This window comes from Primulina eburnea, chromosome 6 (genome assembly GCF_022965805.1).
Source record: "Primulina eburnea isolate SZY01 chromosome 6, ASM2296580v1, whole genome shotgun sequence".
NCBI lineage: Eukaryota > Viridiplantae > Streptophyta > Magnoliopsida > Lamiales > Gesneriaceae > Primulina > Primulina eburnea.
Window position 1 is genome coordinate 31,647,302 of NC_133106.1, and position 14,377 is coordinate 31,661,678.

The 14,377-nt window shown below is 31.0% G+C and overlaps 1 protein-coding gene across 1 annotated transcript; it reads left to right on the forward strand.

The window, feature by feature from the left end:
* Positions 1-9,961: 9,961 nt before the first annotated feature.
* Positions 9,962-13,004, forward strand: LOC140834271 (receptor protein kinase-like protein ZAR1). Its single transcript, XM_073199027.1, has 2 exons — positions 9,962-11,842; positions 11,964-13,004. The coding sequence occupies exons 1-2, from the start codon at positions 10,369-10,371 to the stop codon at positions 12,635-12,637; spliced, it is 2,148 nt and encodes a 715-aa protein (XP_073055128.1). The 5' UTR covers positions 9,962-10,368; the 3' UTR covers positions 12,638-13,004.
* Positions 13,005-14,377: the final 1,373 nt, after the last annotated feature.

Sequence of the window (14,377 nt, forward strand, 5' to 3'; positions counted from 1 at the left end):
TATTCATTTATGTACATATTCAGTTATCTTGAGAAAAATATCAATAAAGTTGGACCTCGAATAAACATTGGGTTTATTCATTAAGTTATACAGATTTGAGAGACATAATGCATTGTAATACATGGAAGATAATATTCGTTTTAAGATGACCTATCGCCATGATTCATGTATTTTGTTTTCTCCTATGGTAAATGATATATATGAGCCAAGTGGGAGAATGTAAGTAAAATGGCTCATATCAGAAAGGAAGACGTACCGTGTAGGAATTGGCGATGACCAAGAAGCCTACAATTTTTGACGAAAAATTGCGTACGCTGACTCAACTTCAGAAACTGAGATGCGTACACGATTATTCCTTTGAAAATAATGCTCCCATAATAAACTCGTTGATGGTATGAGTTTGCCTATAAATATCGAAGGCATTGAGGTCCCTAAATACACAATCTCATACAGAATAATAGACCATCTAAAGGAGTGTTGGAGTGTTTAGAAGGCTTCAATCGGAGGAAAACAGAAGACTTAAAGATGATTCAATGGCCGGAGGTAACGCTCAATTTAGCTTCCGTATATTTGTTTCATATTTATATAAGTGTGCAAAAACATGATTTTAGAGAAAATCTCTAACAGTTCTTTGATTTGATATACTGTAAGTGGGGGTTGGTTTGCGTTCACAGCAGATAACTCAAAGCATGGATATCCATCACCGAGAACACTGCATAAGAATATTAGTATCAATTCTTCGTAAACAAAGTATTTAATGCAGTCACAGCCTTACGCTTGGATTTCAACATTCATGACCATGCTCTAAGCCTGTAAGCAGTTTCTCTCAGAATTAATCCACTAGAGGATGATATCTAAACGTATAAATTTCTCTACAAGTTGATAGAGAGGATTACAAAACTAGCCGAAGAAGATTTTAATGAGAAAACCGTACACTATATATGGAAGTACGTAACAATCTTAAGTGTACACTTTAAATATGGAAGATAACATTATATCTTACTGTATACAGAGCAAAAAACACGAGCTTTTAGCTACCTATTGCGCATACTAGAGATAAAATTGAGTCCACATATCGATAAGTAGCTGACATATTTTATGCTTTCAACATGTCCTTATTGTAATGAATATATCAAGTCTTACAAGGTTAAAGATAGCTCTGCATTGATCTGTCATAATAAACCTCACGTTCAAGTCGATGTCTATCACTTCTAGAGGACGTATTTCGAAAATGCCAATGTTATGGAGAAGTAAAAGGGGACATGAAACAAGTAAGGGTTCGGTTACACTCTTTCATGCACTTGTCAAAGTAATCATATATATACAGAAGATGAACTTGGATCGGTCTTTCAGAAACGGCAGAGTGTAGATAAAAGAAAAGTAAATGTGCCAGTGAAGAAAATATATTAATAAAGAACTGTAGTTCTTTTAATACCAAGGAGATGACGAAAAAAGAAGTCAATTATAAACAGATAAGCTAATGTAGATGTAAATCATAAATTTCATAAGTATCATTTTTAAGAGCATCAAGTTTATTAATCTCACGTCAGATTATAAGAGAATGAACGCATGAAGCACAAGAAGTGCAATTATAAGGCAGTTCTTATGAATCATAAAATTCCGAACGACCATGATGACGAATGGCGAAAACAGAGAAATTGGTGCTTGCAGCTTTGCTTCATCAAAGATTATACATCTGGAAACGTGATTCATGTACCTTCAGTTTGTGGGAAACAAGACCGTGTGACATAGAAGTTCATATGTGAGGTATATCGAGTCATCATGGGAATTGGATCAATGATCTGCTGTAATTTGATTTGATATGGAAGTAATAATATTTGACATGCCAAAACACAGAGATAAATAACAAGAAGTGTTGGCCCAAACAAGGAACACAGATTCCGTGTCCATTCAACCAAGCCCAGATCATTTAAGCCCATTCATACGAGAATACGAGATTAAGGAATTCAGAGGATTAATTCACAGTCGGTTGAAGAAATTATTTGTCGTATTTGATTTGGTCATTTGGTAGTACAGAAAAACAGAATTAAAGAGTTAATTTATTCCATTCAACTAGATTTGATTAGAGTTGTATTTCTTCCATCCAACATTTCTATTTGATAGGGGTGGATGGGACAAATCGATTCACTAACTTTTAGTTATATTTGAAAGGTCAGGACGAGCTGACGGGTTCGATCATTTGAGGACTCTAATTAGAGTAATAAAAATATATTTGGAGTTTGGAGAAATAATTTGTTATAATTAAATCTCAAACTCGATAGCAAACATGCTTGCTTTAAGTAATCCTTCTTTAATGTAGTATAAGATAATATAAACATTAAGATTTTATGAATGATGATTGTATTTATAATAAAAGTCATATTTTTTTTTATATAAAAAGTAATATTTTTTCATGATTGATCCAAATAGAATATACGTATCACAAAACTGATCCGCGCGAGTTTTTGTGAAATTTTATATAGCTACCCAAATAGTCATTAATTAATCACTACAAAGAAAGCAACTAAAGTGTTCCCAATATTATCTTTACTTTTTTTCACATTATATCGTTAGTAGAGAGGCATGTGGTGTGATCATGACATTAAATTTGATTTTGATATTATAATTTTCATTAAATTGCAATTGTCGAATACTTTGAAGACAACGTAGTGTGTCCAAATGCACTAACTTTTCATTTGCAAACATATATCTAAATTGTTTAAGAATAAAATCAAATAATTTATTTAATCTAAGTTGTCATGCCTCAACTTTTGGGGTTCTATACAAGCATTTCTGGAAGAAAAAAGATATTGTGCCTCCACACCTCCATTGTGAAAAAGAAAATGTATTTAATTTCGATTTTTTGTTTTCCTTTTTTTAAGGAAAAAATAAAAATATAAAGAAAATAAAATAAAAGAAAAGCGAAAACAATGTAACTTGATAACAGATATATCCAACTCTAAAAAATCTCATCAGTCAAAACAGTCAAATAATCATATGTATTACATGTTTTTTTGTGTAAAAAAAAATTCACTTGAGACGCGGATGCGATTTAATCATGTGTATTAATTACATCACCAGATAACTCAAACACGATATTTATACATTTTGGAATCTTGATGTCCTGTCAAATTATAAGGTAATATCATTAATCATACTAAATATAATAACTATAATTTTATGCCGACACATTCTAATTAAAGATTCAAGAAAATATATCTTTAACGAAGTATTCTAATTATATTGAACTTTGAATCAACTCCATCTAATGTTGATGAATCATTCATATTCAAGAATTTTTTTTATGGTGGTATGAGCAGAGTTGGACCTGTCATGAAGCCAACCAAGACATGGACTCAGGGCTCGACTCAATAAAGAGCTCAAATTTTTTTGATAGGCCAATTTTTTAGAAAATTAGTCAATATTTTTTTATATGACTAGAAAGTACACGTGCGTTGCACGTGAGTAATTAAATTGTTGGAAATATAAGTACGAAATTTCGATAATATTTAAATGAATTAAAATAAGACTAATAACATTCAGTAATTGAAACAAACCAAACCACAAAATCAAAAATCATTACTATAGACGATATATGAGTCGGAGAAGTTATCTTATCCACATGAAACACTGATCAATATACTTCTTGGTTGATTTTGATAACTTAACAACTCTTTGTCATAGTTTGTTATAATAAGCATATAACCATTTTGGTATACTCAGCAAGTATATATATTGTCACGCCCCGGGACGGGGGTTGGTTGACACCGGCGTTGCTCTCAAATATTCATTCGAAAACAACAAGCCTCAGAAGTACAGAATTTCAGAAACCCGTCTTTTATTCATAATAATCATTGTCTGTTACAACTCAATGACAAATGTTTTACAGCGGAAATGTAAAACCATAAAATTACATTGTCTGAACATATGCAGCGGAAAATAAAAACATAAATCAGAACTAAGAACAACGATCTTCATCACCAGCCCCAAAACTGACGTTGCTCCTTTTCTTCTATCAACTCTTCCTCGTTCTTATCTGAGATGGGTTTGGTGGGTGAGTGATATGATTGTCACTCAGTAAGCAGGGGGGGCGGGAATAACTCCCAGTTTTCGAAATCGTTTTCAACAGAAACACAAATACAATAATATACAGAGAACTCTTGTTTTCAGAACAGTAATCAGAATTCAAGAATTACAGAACAAAATTCAGAATTAGTAAGCACTGAGCACGTTAGTGAATTTCATGGCTAAACTGATATCAGTCCCCTATATGTTCTCTCCTCTAAGGGGTGAGGCCAGAATCAGAATCAGAATCAGAATTCAGAAATGTTCAGAATATATATTCCTACCATTAGTTCACTAGGGAGTTTCAGTGCTTCAAAATCATATATCAGAAATCATACAGAAACTGAACTTTAAAACAGAATTATCAAACGGATTTCAAGATATTTACATATAAGCCCACTTACTGTAATTTGCTTAAAGTTTCGGTTGAAGTCTACTGGAATTTGGCTGTTCTCGCTACTGGATTTTGCTGCTTGACAAATGCACTCTTTCTTAACTCGAAATTTAAGTGATAATCTCAAAGCTTGTGTAACTCATTTCAGAGACTTGAGGGTGTTATTTATAGGCCACAATCTGATTGTTACGTTTCTAATTAATGGCCATAATCTGACATTAACAGCCTTTATTCCATGTTAATGCTTCAGTTACAAGTCTGAGCTGAATCAGTAACTGACTGCTGCTTCTTTCTCGCTCTTCTGCTGCTGCTGATTTTTCGTTCTTCTTCTACTGCTGCTGCTGGAAAATACATGTCTGCTGGAAAAGTACCAGCTTCTGAATATTATCTTCTGCTGGAAATTTTGCATTGCTTACTGAAATGCTTTTGCTGGAAATTCGGGTTCTCACATATATGATCGTCTTTAATATCTATTATGTTATTTAAAATCATCACTGTAATCTGACATGCTCGTAGTTTACTTCCCTATCAGAATGTTTTTTCGGTTTTCTACATTGTTTTATCTAGTAATCTTATTTTCCAAATATTTATTTTATTGTTGAAATTTTTTTCAGTTTTTGACAATCATCAACTATAACTCATAAGAATAAATATTATTTTTATATGTGATTGGTTTTTACTTGTGACTAAAAGTATGTATGACATATATATTCTTCAACAGCATAACCAATGAATGATACTGTAATTTCTTCTAACATTGTGATATTTGTAATATCATTTTTATATATTTAATATCAATATTATCAACATATAACTGTAAGTTTAATAAATTTTTAACAATTATTTCTCAATCAGTGTGAGAAAGACTTGAAAATATTTTTCAAATGACTATATCTTAGAACTGCGTCATCTTTTAATTTGACGCAATTCAGAAAAGTCATTTCGTTCGTCATTTTTTAGAAAATTTGGAACAATGATTGTGTGCATCATATCATGAGGATGATATAGCTTCAATCTCATGAACAAAACAAATTTTATTCTATCGAGTTTACATTTTGTTTTATAATATTTTATATATTGTGGAACGACATACAAAATTAATTATTGTATTTTAAAAATCTTGAGAAGGACACGGATAACGTAATTAAGATGTGATATGAGGTATCATTCAAATATATATCAAAGTATTTGTCTTATTAAATATCTCTTCTAATAATACAAATGTTTAGATTTCATGAGCATCTTATAATAGACAAAATTAATTTGATGAAAAATTGTATAATTCAATTTGAATTTCACTATTAGGCTAAGTGAATTTATTTGGCGAATAGTTTTTATATTACCATCATGTATCTCATGAATTAGTTTGTTAGCCACTAACTAAAAAAAATAGACAAAAACAACCTCTTAGACACCTCGAAATCTATCGAGATAATATTGGAAGAAATAAAGTGCAACCGGCTCAATGTCCCAATTTACAAAAATGCACAAATTTGATCTATAGTGTCCACAAAGCTTTAGAATTGTTCTCATACCATTAAAAATAGAATGAGAATTATAAACATTTTTTCCATGTATTTCTTTTTCTGAATGAAGAATTTTTCTTTTTGTTTATTCTTTGAAAAATATTGATATTTTATATAGCATCAATATGTTGCAAACCATGAAGTAGCAACATAATCACTATATAACCCTTAGGTTTACACATACAATTTTCTAATTTCTTCTTCATTGTGCTGCGTTGAAATTTAAATATGAATCATTCTTGATCTTAATATTTTCTTTAAATACGCTTTCAAATATATATATGTATATGTTTCATGTCACTTAGTTAGACTTAATTTCAAATATCTAAAAAATGTGTTTGAATTATATCATACAGTAATAAAGACATAGTAATACGCAACATTATTTTTTTTAGCATGTTTTTTTCATCCATTATGTTTGTCATACCTTTTTGTTCAAAATTTGATTCATTTTTTAACTATATGTATAAAGAACCAATAAATTATATAATTCACAGAAATCATATATTACACCCTTCGTAGAACATAAGACCCAAAATATGTGGCTTTGATTGTTGTACTCTCATACATATTTTCATATAAACAACAAGACAAATAATAGAATATCAGAAAATCAATTGCCGCCAACAATACTAAACAAAATGAATTTAAAAAATTCATGACACAAAAACCTCCATAAAAAAATGATAACTCAAAGTTCAAAAATAATTTATTTAGTACAATAACAAAGAAATTAAAGTATATATGAGCAACAAAAAACATAAATCATGCTCGAATTAAATACTAACTCATATTATTCAAAAATTTTATAAATTTTTCAATATTTTTTTCAAATAAAGAGAATGCGCCTTATTAACGTCATGGTTTCATAAATATTTTATTTTAAAAAAAAACACACAAAGGAAAAAATGATGCCTCAAAATCATCATGAAAAATCCTTTAACAAAACATTAAGAAATAAAAATATAATACAAAGTCACACAATTTTTCTTAAATCAAATAAAAATATTAGACCGTTGACAAAATATATCTGGCAACCACAAAAGATATGTTAGCTTGTGATACAATTAAAATTTAGAATCGTGCATAATCATTTAATTAGAACAAAATCGTATGCCAAAAATCTACTTGATATTATCTCTTTTAACAATTTATCCATGTTTGTCGTTCACCAGAGGGCTCATAGATCCACTTATTTTTTTAGTCCACCTATTAATTTCACAATGAATAATACTACAAAAAAATATAATCAAGCACATGAAAACTCAAATTCAAATACCTTCAATCAGTTTAAATAAAAAAATTGAATAGAGAATATAATAATGTTGTAAAAATTTTGAATACTGATTTATAGACAGAAGTCTGAAAATACATTTGTCCCAATAAATAAAAAAATATTATCTCTTTATATTCTGAGATATAAGCTAAAAACGAAGAAATATTTCATCATTTTTAATATTTTCTAAGTAGCTTCAAACTAAGTATTCTAAGCAAACTGAAAACATGCATTATGCGTTTATGAATTAAAAAAATATCTCAAGGAAAAAAAAATTAAAATGATCATTTTTGTGAGATATATGGTTTTGTTTTATATTTTCTTTCGGTGAATAAACAAATCACATAAGAAATCCAAACACAACATGATCAATACAAACGACATATAACACCAAAACATGTAATGATATGTTAAAAAATTCATCTCATTGCAAGAACACAAAATGATCAAATGAAGCATATTATTTAGTAATATTTATTTAGCAGCATATATTAAAAAAATTGACTAAATAACTTAAAAACAATGTTTGGAATAACTTACATACAAACATTTCTCTCAATCATATATCTCTAATGACACATAAAGAGTTTGAAAACATCTTTATTCTAAATGAGACAGAAGTTTTATGCAACCTTAACATTTATTAATAATGTATTTTTATTCAATCTGACTCATCTCCTTTCATCTGTCCATTATTACCTATCATCAATATGATAGATATTTTTCATGAACTTGACGGAAATGTATAAATTTAGTAATTAAAATTAAATTTAAAAGTAAATTAAAACAATAATTAGTTTGATTGAGTCAAGTACACTATTAAGGATATTATTAAACTAACATAAAAAATGTCTTAAATAAAATAATGAACATGACAAATTATAAAACAGAAAATGGTAAAACAGTAAGGTTACAAATGAAAATCATATTAATTATCATAATAAACTAATACGAGAAAATGACAATAAACAAAACGATAAAATAATATGACAATAAACAAAACGGTAAAATAATAAGTTTACAAATAAAAGTCACATATCTATAATAATAAAATAAAATAGATGTTAGTAATATTAGCAAATTGTTTAAATGTATAAAATTATGATAAATTTATAAGTAAAATCACAATAATAATTAACAAAATAATAATTAATTTGATTGAGTTAAGTACACTATTAATTATCATAATAAACTAATACGAAAAATGACAATAAACAAAACGATAAAATATTAAGTTTACAAAAAAAGTCACATATTTATAATAATAAAATAAAATAAAATAGATGTTAGTAATATTAGCAAAATTTTTAAATGTATAACATTATGATAAATTTATAATTAAAATAAAATAATAATTAATTTGATTAAGTTAAGTATACTATTAATTATCATATTAAACTAACATGAAAATGATTTAAAGAACCCCATGAACATGACAAAATATATAACAAATGAAAGGGTAAAAAAGAAAACTCACGAATGAAAGTTAAGTATACTATTAATCAACATATTAAACTAACATAGAAAATTACATAAAGAACCAAATGAACATGATAAAATATGAAATATATAAAAGGATAAAAAGGTAAGCTCACGATTCAAACTCATATATTTATAATAGTAGTAGATAGTAGATTAACTATGTCCTTCTGTTTCTTTTATTGATGGGTTAATTTTTTCATTTTTTTTTTTAAAATATATAGTATAGTGGATCAATTAAAAGAAGTCCAACAATTTGCTTCATGCATTTCTAGGACTGAGAAAGCGGAAATTTGAATTGGAACAATCGATCTCTTGTTTTTTTTTTTTTTTTTTGAATTTCATTTCTTTGGAAAGAAACCTACGGACGTAGCCACGTAAAATCCAGTCATTTAAGTGGTAGGCAGCTGCTGTTTTTCCTTCTATTTCACATCTGCAGCAGCTCTTCTCCATATCGCCAGTTGCCGCCCGCCGGCTCATTTTTCACTTTTATCTCAGGTCTCATTCAACAAAGTTACGGCTCTCGATACGAGCCATGGTACGTCATATTAATATTGATATTGATATTGATATTTAGGGGTGTCAATTCGGGTGGGTTGGGTCGGGTTGAGCAATAGTATTATTCAAAAATTGCTCAACCCGAACTTGAGCCAACCCGAAAACTCTCAACAGGAAACCCGAATCAACCCGTATAACCCGATTTTTTTTAAAGAAAATTAAATAAAATTCATAATAATAATAATAATATTTTAATTTAAACACATAATAACAAAATCTCTCTCATATATATGATTTAAATTTGAAAATCTAATCATAGAAAAATAAATTATATTTACTAAATCAAATAAATAATTATTTAAAAAATAAAAAATGTTCAAAATAAATATTTATTTATTTAAATTTATGATATAGCTATACAACAAAAATATTTTTTCAGACATAAAATATATAAAAAATGTAAGAAATATTTATTAATTATATAATTTTTTTAAAAAAATTAAATTTTCGGGTTCGAAGCCGATTATTTTTTTCGGGTAATTTATCGGGTCTAATTCGATCTGACCTGAACCTAAAAATCTTAAACTCAAACCCGGATTGAATGATATCGAGTTACGAGTAGTATCTGATTTTGACACCTCAATTTATATTGGAATATAATAAAGGAATCCCATGGTGACTCCAGTCCAAGAATGCGACTGACGCAACAGGCCTACTACTACTACTATTCTACAGTAAAATACTGTTTTCCTTTTCGTTTTCTTCCACTGTTTCCGTTTCTCCAATATATTAGTCTATTGTCCCAAAGCTCTAATCGCGTCGCTTTGCTGAGCTGAAAACAACTTTTCCTTTTCCCCGTAACGACCATTTTTTCCCTCTTCTCCACGCTCGCATTCCCACTGTTGAAGCTTTCTCTCATACACTCCCGCAGACTCTTTCAGTCTCCTCGTGTGTGTGTTTTCAAAGTAAAGCACCACTTCAATATCAAAGCTTTCTTTTTCTTTCTTTTTCTATTTGGTTTCAGCTGAAGGAAAGGTAAGTTCTAAAGAACCCATCTTTTCCTTTCTTTGTCTTTTTGGTGGCCACATTTCCAACGGTCACATATCTGGTTTAGCGAGATTTTCTTGGAAATGTCAGCTTTAGTAACTTTCTTGATCTTAATGTTATGCAACTGTGGTGATGTTTTTATTGTGAGTTCTTTAAATGACGAAGGCATAGCGCTGTTGACATTTAAGCGGTCCATTAAAGAAGATCCTGACGGTTCACTCAATAATTGGAATAATTCTGACGAAAACCCTTGTTCTTGGAATGGAATTACGTGTAGAGATCAGAGAGTTGTCTCTGTTAGCATACCGAATAAGAAACTCTATGGGTTTCTTTCTACATCACTTGGTTCTTTATCTGAGCTTAGGCATGTTAACTTAAGGAGTAATAGGTTTTTTGGGGCCTTAGGTTCTGATCTTCTCAAAGCTCAGGGACTGCAAAGTTTGGTGCTTTATGGTAATTCCTTTTCTGGGAATTTACCATTTGAGATTGGGAATCTTCAATATCTTCAAACTTTAGATTTATCACAAAATTTCTTTAATGAGTCCCTTCCCACTTCATTTATTCAGTGTAAAAGATTGAGAAATCTTGATGTTAGTCAGAATAATTTTAGTGGTTCTTTGCCGAATGGATTTGGGAAGAACTTGGTTTTGTTGGAAAAGCTTGATCTTTCATTCAATGAATTCGATGGCCCAATTCCTGGTGACTTGGGCTATCTGTCTAATTTACAAGGAACTCTAGATTTGTCTCATAATATGTTCAATGGTTCAATCCCATCCATTCTTGGCAATCTTCCTGAGAAAGTTTATATCGATCTCACATATAACAAATTAAGTGGCCCGATTCCACAAAGTGGTGCTCTGATCAACAGAGGACCAACTGCCTTCATTGGAAATCCTGGTCTTTGTGGTCCTCCATTGAAAAATCTTTGTTCTTCAGATAGTGAGACAGGATCGTCTTCCTCGATTCCTTACTTGCCTAGTAATTATCCTCCACAAGGTGGAGAAAATGTTGGAAAGGGACAGGGGCTGAGTAAACCCGCTATGATTGCTATAATCGTGGGTGATGTGATTGGAATTTGTGCTATTGGTTTGCTTTTCTCATATTGTTACTCGAGGCTTTGCCGTCGTGGCAAAAGAAACAATGAAAATTCTTATGGTTTTGAGAAGGGACGTAAGGCGAGAAAGGAATGTCTATGCTTCAAGAAAGATGAATCAGAGACTTTATCAGAAAACATAGAGCAGTATGATCTAGTGCCATTAGATGCACAAGTGGCATTTGATCTTGACGAGCTTTTGAAGGCATCTGCTTTTGTCCTTGGCAAAAGCGGTATTGGAATCGTTTACAAGGTTGTGCTGGAGGATGGACTTACCCTGGCTGTGAGAAGATTGGGTGAAGGAGGTTCACAAAGATTCAAAGAATTTCAGAGTGAAGTTGAAGCAATTGGAAAGTTGAGACATCCAAAGCTCGTTAATCTTCGAGCTTATTATTGGTCAGTGGACGAAAAGCTGCTGATATATGATTTCATACCGAATGGGAACCTTGCTACTGCTATACATGGTTAGTTTTATGACTGGTAGCTATATTAATATATATCTTGTTTATATAGTCACAAAAATGGGATATCTTTCTTATATTAATAGGAAATAACCTGAAATATTTTGTATGCAATTTTCCTCAGGAAAGCCAGGGCTGGTGACATTTGCGCCTATATCATGGTCTACACGATTGAAAATAATGAAAGGAGTTGCAAAAGGCATGGTTTATCTACATGAATATAGTCCCAAGAAATACGTTCATGGCAATTTGAAGCCATCGAATATATTGCTCGGACCCGATATGGAGCCCAAAATCTCTGATTTTGGCCTTGGACGACTCGCCAGCATAGCTGGTGCATCCCCAACTATGCAATCCAGCCGAATGGCCTCTGAGAAACCACAGCAAAGACAACAAACCAGTAGTACTGCTTCAGAAGCTGCAACCTTTGTCTCGACTTCTTCTTTTGGCTTGTACTATCAAGTTCCCGAGGCTGTGAAAATGGTGAAACCATCTCAAAAATGGGATATCTACTCGTATGGCGTGATTTTACTTGAGATGATCACCGGGAGAGGGCCACTAGTCCTAGTTGGAAACACAGAAATGGATCTTGTTCATTGGATGCAACAATCTATTGAAGAGAAGAAACCATTATCCCATGTCTTGGATCCACACTTGGCTCAAGATGTTGATAAAGAGGAAGAGATGATTTCCGTTCTGAAAATCGCAGTGGCATGCACACAAGGCAGCCCCGAGAGGAGACCTTCCACGAGGCACGTTTCGGATGCAATGGAAAGAATTCCCATTTCCTCTGATTGAAAAAAAGAAAAGAAAAATGACACTCCATTCTAAGAATTCGATACCATATTGGATCGACGTTGATGTTGAACTGTTCTTTCTTGAACGCGAGAGGAGACGTGCAAGAGGGAAGACTCTGGACCAATGTTGACTTGAACTGAATGAACATATGAATTCCCTTTTCTTCATGCCAAAAATGTCTAGTGAAATGTGGGGTTTTTCCTTTAAAAGTGTGGTTTAGGGTGCGGCTTCATTGTTGATGTGTACATGCAGAAGCTTTGTCATCTTGTTGTTACCATTCCTTTTTTGTTTTTTTGGTGCTTTTTTTGACAGTTTGCCATTTGTGTGTTTGTACTATTTGCTTTGTTTATCTCTATATCTTTGTTGATAGTGGTATGTCATTTAAAGCATTTCAGTTATAATCTATTTATTTTGAAAGAATTGTTGGATTTTGGAAAAAAATTCATCAAGTATTTGGAATTATTCATCCATAACAAAAGGACTACTGAATGGAAGAGGACTGAGTTTAAGATTTGTAATCTTTTAGTGGTCAATTCAACAATATTCTGAAAGAAGTAGACTAAGTTGCAAGTTTTCAATATCGAGATTGTTCCCTCTTCAATTCTAGATATTCTTGGATAAGAGCACAATAAATTCCTAGCTTTGAATTATCATCCGGTGGCCCATCCAATGTTCAGATATTATTCAACAACAAATTTCTTTCTTGTAAATTTTTTAGATTTTTTTTTTTAAATCTAAAAATGTGTGGAAGATAGTTTGAGATTTATGGTAGTAGGGCATGCACAATGCATGACTTTGGGCTTGGGGGCCAGTTTTTTGCACCAAACAATTCTTGATTCGCTTGGCCACAAACTAGTAACAAAACTTCTTGTCTGGATTGGTTTGTCAATAATTTCCTCAAGGAACCAATATTTACACACTGTTTTTCAACATTTGTATCTTTGATTTGGAATCATTGGCCCCGTCAATCAAGCAAGTTGAGGTGGAGAGCCACGAGGAAGTTTCAAGGGAACACAAATTGATTGTGGACTGATGGGTGGGCTTAAAATTCTGACCATACCAAAAAATAAGTGGTGTTTGTTAGTTGTTGGCTCGGCTAGGCTCGAACCACACAAATTTAATTCTGTTTCGGTTGTATGTTAGAAATATATGATTTGATATCTGAACTATTTTATTTTGGTTTTATTACATTTATTGCTAAAAAGGTTCTATTTATTATACACTTCTAAATTAAAGTCTAACTGAATTAAACAAATGATAATCAATTAAAATTAACAAAAATATACTCAAGTTACTAAATGTTATTTTACAAAATGTATAATCTAAATTTAATTATTAATGTACTTAAACTTTGATTTTACGGTTGGTTCAGTTTTGAAATATATAATAAGAAAATTGGACCGTATAAATTTCGATTTTCTATTTTGTGGTACTTGAAAATTGAAATTCTATTTATACTGTATGTCACTAGTAATATTATTTACCGGAAGTGTGATTATATTCATAGCCTTCGTGAAATATATATAAAAAAAAAAAAAACCATAAAACCTCCTTGTAAAATTTAAAACCTTTTAAAACTTTGTTTTTCTAAAATGAAAATTATTTGTCCCACGAGGTTCTCAGTCTCATTTTTCACAACAAGAGGTTTTAAAAGAGACATGTCTCTTGTGAGACGGTCTCATGAATCTTTATCTGTGAGACGGGTCAATCCTACCGATATTCACAATAAAAAGTAATACT